We start from the raw sequence: 7,895 nt of genomic DNA, 5'->3' as shown, positions 1-7,895 counted from the left end.
TTGAAACATTATTTAAACCCCTTTTTATCATTTGAACTGCACACAAGCTGGTAAAATAAGCAGTAATAGAGTAATACATGAACATGGCAGTTGCTTGCATAATCTTTGCCACATATATAATCGCAAAACAGGTATACTTTGTCCTTATTACATATTTATTTCCCCAGATGTCTTGCATTTCCATAACTGATTCACAAGATGGAGACATTTTACAGCAGAATACTGGGAAGCAAACTAGTTGGATGTAAGTATTTCTGTTAACACTTTAGTTTAAACTGTCATTGTAACATATGTTGCATGCAGTTACTATAGTAATAACTATAAATTATGCATAATTACATGCAAATAACCCAACCAAACCCTAATCCTAACCCTATGGTAAGTATATAGTTACTTAATATTACTCAGTACTTAAATATATAATTACAGTGTAACAAAGATGCCTTAAAATAAATCAAATAAACAGTATTTTTTAAGTAAAGCACTTCTGATACATGTACTAAATTGTACCTTTTTCCAACTAACCTAAACTTACGGTAAACTCAACACATTCTTAAAAAACATAGGTTTACATATAGTTTTAAACTAAATGAATTATTTTAAAAGATATTCTTCGTTCTGTTGCTTCTTTACTTTTTTTTTTTTTTACCTGTGTTGAAAATAATAATCGTCCACATTCTGAGATTTGACATACACATTTCTTTTCAAAATAACATAATTTATTTAAAGTTAATATCAGTTAGTTAAATTAACCACCACTGTCATATTAATTATAAGATTTTTAATCAATTAGTAACTTTTTTCCCCCACGATTTGACATTGTCTTTACGCGCTCACGAGACTCCTCCTGTGCGCGTGCTCGTGAATCAGGAAATATGGCGGCGCTCACTCCACTCAGTCAGGTAATGACTTTAAAAGTTGATTAGAATCAAAATTTAAAATGCATTTTCAGAGAATTTTTCTAACTTATGTTTTCTGGTTGTATAAAAGACTGTTACATCTAGTTTAAGTATAAAGGCACGAAAGGTCGTTTCTCATGTGAAACGCGCGCGGTAATCGATTGTTGTTATCAAATATTTATTATTTATTCTTTTCAATTTTGTCTAGTAATTTATTTTATCGACGTCCAGTAATTGATTACTGACCGATTTGCGCTTTCAAGGCCGCTGTTTTGCAACTTTTTGACTCGCTTAATGTCTTGACAGCTGTAACACCCACGAAACTGATACGAAACTGCCCAGTTTATATGATTAATGTCAGTGACAGCTGTGAATTATTCAGAATTTTGTTCAGAAACATAAGTCGTATGTGTTATGTCAGCAGTCCGGTTGTTTACAGTTTCTTTAAAGAGAGAAACCGGTTTTCATTATGTGACGTCATCAATGCCCCTTCCATTAATCATATATAATTTATACATCCAGCTATTTTCTGGAAAAATCATATGACTGTAATCTATTGACAAATATCAACATGAATACTACAATTTGGAAACAAAAGTGATAGTTAAACATTAGGATAAGGGAAAATGTGCTGAAATTTTATAAAGAAAATAATGCTGCAATAAAGATAAATACTGTATGGTATGCAAATACACTTTTCCTTCTTTTTCTTCTTCTGGCCCAAACATGTTTTTGACAAGCTTTATGCTGTTCACACAAACTAGCATGTTCATTATATTAGTAACACTTTACCAACACTTTTCTCATTATTTAACATTAGTTAATGCATTAACTAATAAGCAAAACATTTATTACATACAGTATTTATTAAGCTGCTGTTCATTGTTAGTTCATGTTAGCTCAGGTCCATTAAATAATCTTAACAGATCCAACTTATGATTTTAATTAAACATTGGAAATTAACATGAACTAAGATTTATAACGGCTTTAGAGGTATTTTCATTGTTAGACCTAGTTAATAATGAAACCTTATTGTAAAGTGTTACCCTTATACTTATAATTTTGCTGTTATTTTACTATTATTATTTTTTTCACTCATATATATGCAGCTATCAAGTGGAAACCCTACATATGAGAGCTTATACAGACAGGTAAATTCAATTTTTACTTCCTGAAGGGAATAACCTGTATAGAAATTACAAATGCTGTTTGAAATGTAGCCAATAAAGCCCTGATATTTTGTGCTTCCATTGTCAGTAATCCGTATAATATGAATATATTGGCTGATACTGATAATGTGTTGTTCATGTTTATTTCCTGATGGCCTGTTGGGTTTTAGGTGGATCCAGGAAACACTGGGAAAGTGGGCGCTGCAGATGCCGCTCAGTTCTTGAAGAAATCTGGTCTTTCAGACAGCACATTGGGTCAGGTGAGAGAAAATAATCACATCCCTGAACATCTGAAAGCCTTTTGTAGCAACTATTGGTAGGAAATGACTGTGTTTTTTTCTTTTCTTTGCAGATCTGGGATCTGTCAGATCCTGAAAGAAAAGGTTACTTGGATAAAAAGGTAAATACCATTGATTCATGTCAGAATAGGCATTTGCAAATTATCTTTGCCGTCATATTGATATAATTTTATATCAGCTCTTCATTCGTTTGGAGTCTTAAGTCATATTCGCACAAGGATTAGTATTATCTGGGGACCTCGTGTGATTTAGAAATTAACCCCCCCCCCCACATCTGAATTTCATGTGTCGCATTCGCACGGGATAACCGAAGCCTGTGATTTTACTCAAATTTACTGATTTATCTCCCGGATATGACGTCAATAGGCTATTGGTTGGAAATGTCTTTTCGTTATAGGTCTAGCTGTATGATATATTATGACATAAACAGAATAAAATTCCTTATGCTGCTATACATGTCATTCATCTCCATCTAATCATCCATTTTGTTTTTGCTCTTCTGATGATTTTCAGCTTCCACTTTCTGCAAATTGTGTAGTTGTGTATAGCGATATGACCCAGCACCCAAAATACCATCAAAACACTCCAACACAGCTTCCATTCTTCGCGAAAGATGGATAAGGCGCACATGAAACAAAAACCTTGAAAAAATGATATACGATCCGGCCAAATCACAGAGATGCTGATTCACACGGGACTAATATTACCACAGGACCTCGGTGTTCGGCGATATATAGTTAGTTATTTGCGGGGAATTTTTACTTTACAAATTACAGACATGGCCGATTCGCACGGGATTGAGATCTCAGACAAACTCCGCAATTATTGCAAATGACTAGAGGTCACCAGCTAATTCTTATCCCGTGCGAATAGGGCTTTAGTTCACACTTGTAGTTTGTTTGGTCCTGAACAACAAAAAAAACAACAACATTTAGTTCTGGTCCACTTATCGTTCACATTGGCATTTTAACACTGAACCTAAAGGCACAGGGTTACGTTCACAACCTGATTGGTCGTTTTTTATAATGTATATTTCACTTAGAAACTTACCGAACATCTAAAACAATGCTGTGTTCTGGGATAAATGCGCTGGTTGTGTGTGTGTAGCTGCATATGATAGTTTTGATATGATAGTATGATGAGAAAAAACAGCTATGCTTGAGCATTCTGTGATCTTTAGTGTCTCATCCTGTGACATCATGTCCTGTTGTTGGTTCAGTTACATGTCTTTGGTCCGTGTTGCGTTCATTTATCAATCGAGCCGCACCAGAGTTAGTGTGGAAGCGGATCGAGACTCTCTTCAGTTTGTTTGGTGTCATCAGGGTTCAGATGATGTTCACACTTATTCAAATGAACTGCACTAACAGAGCAAACGCATCAGGGTTTGTTTTAATCAAACCAAACTTGCCAAGTTTGACACACACTTTGACACTTAAATCCTGTTAATACAGTTTAATTGATTGAAAGTTAAATGTGTAAGCAAGTAAAATTTACACATTTATTAGCCTCAGTGAGCCAGATTTCTCGCTATAAAAATACAATGTGTAAGTAGGGCCCTATGATTGCTATGATGCAGAAGACGTGGGCCGAAACACAGAATCCAGTCATAGAAACAGAATTGACTGTTCAACATGGAATATGGCAAATTTTGGATGAATAAATCACAAGGCTGTACAATTAATAATTTTTTTTTTGTTGCATATATATGAAGTAAATCCATCCCTGGCTATTCAATAGTCTGCAAGTCTGCATGTTCTGCTTATCTCAGTGAATGAGCAGCACAGTTTCATCTACTACACTGAAGCACATGAGACGCTTGTGGTGTTTTTAGTGTTTGCCGTCTCACATGTATGAGGACATGAACTTCATCTGCAGAGTCACTTCATCACCATTTCATTTGAGAAAACTATCGTCAGATACACACTGACACTTGAAGGGCATCACATCAATTTGAATTGAAGAAATTATGACAGAAATACATGTACAGTAGAATGCACTTCTCACAGTAATAATAATACAACAGTCAATAATTTAGATACATTAATAATCGGATTTGGACTGACAGTGTGAACATACCTCTAAGTGCCATATATACGGCAGAGACGGTCTATGATGGTGTATGAATGGGAAAACTGTTCAATATGTCAGCTATAGAAATGGAAACATTAGCTGAATTAAAAAACCATCACAACATTTTTTTTTATATTAGTAATAGCCTTATTTTTTGTTGTTATTATTTGTCCTCTTCTTTGTCCTCCAACCTCCCCTTCATTCCTGATGAAAAGATTAGTTATTATTGCTACAACTATTATTATTCTTACTTTTATTATTTTTTATAAGACTATATTATCATACCTTCCTCATCCTCCAGTTAAATAGCAATTTTTTTTTCTAACAACTAGTTAATTTTATTACGTCTGTTGTATCTGTAAGATGTTCCTCTGTTAAGTTATTTACACACACACACACACACACACACACACACACACACACACACACACACACACACACACACACACACACACACACACACACACACACACACACACACACACACACACACACACACAACGTTTATGTATGTTGATGTTTATGTATGTGGCCTTGATTGTTTTTTGTTGTATCAGTCACTTGTAAGTATTGGATTGCATAATAAAAAAATAATAATTCTGGGAGAAAAAACTAAAAAACATCACACGCTGGCTTAGTTTTAGTTGAAGATAAAGCTATCTGTATGAATGCAGTGGATGTGTGGTGTTTTGAGTTTAACTGCAGTCTCTATTAAGGGTTTCTTTACTGCGCTGAGGCTGGTGGCTTCTGCTCAAGGAGGAAGTGATGTCAGTCTAAACAGTCTAAGCCAGAACACACCCATCCCTAAATTTGTGAGTATTGTCGCTTTGGATATCTGAAATGAAATTCAGTGATCCACATATGTTTAGCTGTAGATTTATAGCATGTGTAATATGAAAGATGTGGTGAACATTTGCTTTATGGATAACATCTGAATGTGCCTTAAAATATCTCAAATCACTGTCAGCCAGTTGAATATGGTCATTGATGTTGACAGTTAATCGCAGTTAATACGTTTGCATGCTGATTTGTAAGTCGTTCTGGAGAAAAGCATCTGCTAAATAAATACATGTAAATGTGTGTTTTGCAGAGAGACACCGGCAGCCCGTCCCTGAACATCACAACTGATTTCAACTGGATAGTGAAGGTACAGAATTACTGGAATAAAATAAAATTTGTGATTAAAAACTAATTTATGCGGTCTCAGTTTCTCTCAACATACTTCATTGTCTCTTTTCCATTGTGTTTGGCTTCACCAGCCGGAAGATAAAGCAAAGTATGATGGGATATTTGATAGTCTGTGTCCAATTGGTGGGATGCTGTCAGGTGATAAAGTGAAACCAATCCTCATGAACTCAAACCTGCCTCTCGATGTGCTTGGAAAGGTGAATGTCTGTATTACTTTGTAATAGGCCTGCACTATTATAGACATTTTAGATCAATAATCGATTCATTTTTAATGATATTGTACTGATATTATGGCCATTGTTTTATCTTTTTTGTTGGTTTGGTTTTATAAACAGCATTTACATTTTAAATCTAGAATTGGATTAAAATTAAATCAGGCACAAAAAACATAAAAAAAAATCTTGTAGAAATGATTGGTAACTGTTTAGAAAAATAATATACTTTTTACTTTAAAAACACACTAAAGTTGAAAAGTTTGGAGTCACTGTGATTGTTTTTTTTTTTCAAGAAACATTATTTTATTCAACAAGGATGCATTAAATTTATCAAAAGTGGCAGTAAAGATATTTAAAATGTTACAAAAAATTTTAATAAATTATTTTCTTTTGAACTTGCTATTCATCAAATAATCTTGAAAAAAAATGAAGCAGCAAAAACTGTTTTCAACATTGATAATAAAAATGTTTATTGAGCAGCAAATCAGCATATTATAATGATTTCTGAAGGATCATGTGACACTGAAGGCTGGAGTAAAACTTAAACTTACTGACGTTTGAACGGTAGTGTGTATATTTGCATAAATAAAAAGTATAATAATAAAAGGTCTGATATTGTTTGTTCGAAAAATATATTTCATGTACTTAATGTTGTTTAGATCTTTAGCATATTAGTGAATGGTTTTTCAACTTTTTATCTCTTTGTTTTGTAGATTTGGGATCTCAGTGACATTGACAAAGATGGGCACTTGGATAAAGATGAGTTTTCAGTGGTGAGTCAAATGATGCATCAAACAAAATACCACCTTATGTGCTTTTATTATTGATACTTTGGGTTAATGATGTGAACAAACCTCTAACACTAAATAATACTTCAGCGTGTTCATCATCATGAAGTGTGTGTGCTCAGACATGAATGATTCCTCAAATCATGTGTCTTGAGTTGGGGAGACGGGTGCTGTTATTTTACTCACTCTAATTTTTAATATTACTCACACTGCTCAATGTGCAATATATATCTCAAAATAGATTTTAGAGTAAGTATTTGTGGATATTATTCAATGTGACAAGAGGAAACAGGACACTTATGGAAAATCATAAAGAAAAATTCCAATGCTCATTGTGTCAACTATAGGATAAAAGCTCACATTATTTGCTTTCAATATTACTCGCACTGCTCAATGTGCAATATATATATATATATATATATATATATATATATATATATATTAGGGTTGGGCGGTATTTCGGTAATATCGTATACCGCGGGGTCTTAAAATAGCAACGGTATCAGTTTCAATACCGTCATTACCGGCACTTATATATAATATATAATATATTTTATTCAATGCCTAAAAATTCTTATGTAGTTGTCATCAAGTGACAGTGTGGAGGAGAAAGAGAGAGAGAGAGAAGGGAGAGGCGGTAAATACTGACGAGGCAGTTTGTAAATGTTGCAATAAAAAAGGTTACCTGGAGAGATGGAAACACCTCTAACCTAATGTCGCATCTCCGAAACAACCACCCACTCACTGCTGCGAGGATGCATTTTCCCCCGAGTTCATTACATAAGCGCATTAGTTTATATTTGTTAAAATATTATAATGTTTTTTTTTTTTTACGTTGATAATGAAAACTGAACAGCACGAGTAAGATGGGATGCATCGGGAGTCAGACATTGTCCACTTAATTAAGTTTAATTTTGTAAAAGGCCTTCCTTTAAAGTGAATTTCGTTTTGTATAAATTGTATCTTAATTTTAATAATTTTTTTATCAACCAATAATAAATAAGAATCAAATACAGCAGACAACATAATCATGACATGATCGTGCGCTGGCGCGCCGCGGTCACTTGCATTGAAATCTCATCATAAATTAACCGAAACTCAGTGTATGTCATACAGACATGACAGATATCTAAATAAAGCTTGAAATTTCATTAAACGAAACAATTCAAAACGAAAAGAAATAGGCCACTCGCTGATTATTTAATCCATGATGTGCATTTCTCTCTATGTGCGTTCATACGGAAATGGCGATCATCAAATTAAACGA

At 33.9% G+C, this 7,895-nt stretch overlaps 1 protein-coding gene and 1 long non-coding RNA gene across 5 annotated transcripts in view; both read left to right on the top strand.

Annotated features, from left to right (window-relative positions):
- LOC143731373 (uncharacterized) overlaps positions 1 to 7,895 on the top strand; it is a 315,959-nt gene that overhangs the window by 95,330 nt on the left and 212,734 nt on the right. The window lies entirely within an intron of this gene.
- The window catches only part of eps15l1b (epidermal growth factor receptor pathway substrate 15-like 1b), a 61,256-nt gene continuing 53,528 nt past the window's right edge, over positions 168 to 7,895 (top strand). For 2 of the 4 annotated variants that reach the window (XM_077222118.1, XM_077222119.1), the window contains exons 1-8: positions 854 to 902; positions 2,009 to 2,050; positions 2,239 to 2,328; positions 2,421 to 2,468; positions 5,154 to 5,249; positions 5,528 to 5,584; positions 5,697 to 5,822; positions 6,554 to 6,613. In XM_077222118.1, coding sequence (XP_077078233.1) covers positions 876 to 902; positions 2,009 to 2,050; positions 2,239 to 2,328; positions 2,421 to 2,468; positions 5,154 to 5,249; positions 5,528 to 5,584; positions 5,697 to 5,822; positions 6,554 to 6,613 — 546 coding nt within the window. In that variant the 5' untranslated portion in view covers positions 854 to 875. Of the gene's footprint in view, positions 245 to 843; positions 903 to 2,008; positions 2,051 to 2,238; positions 2,329 to 2,420; positions 2,469 to 5,153; positions 5,250 to 5,527; positions 5,585 to 5,696; positions 5,823 to 6,553; positions 6,614 to 7,895 lie in introns of those variants that run through there. The other 2 variants (XM_077222121.1, XM_077222120.1) reach the window with 2 other exon arrangements.

The sequence above is a fragment of the Siphateles boraxobius genome, unplaced genomic scaffold, assembly GCF_051911475.1.
Source record: "Siphateles boraxobius isolate OS27281-9 unplaced genomic scaffold, OSU_SipBor_1 86, whole genome shotgun sequence".
Taxonomy (NCBI): domain Eukaryota; kingdom Metazoa; phylum Chordata; class Actinopteri; order Cypriniformes; family Leuciscidae; genus Siphateles; species Siphateles boraxobius.
The sequence above is the reverse complement of the archived record's forward strand: the minus strand, read 5'-3'. Positions and strand labels throughout refer to the sequence as shown.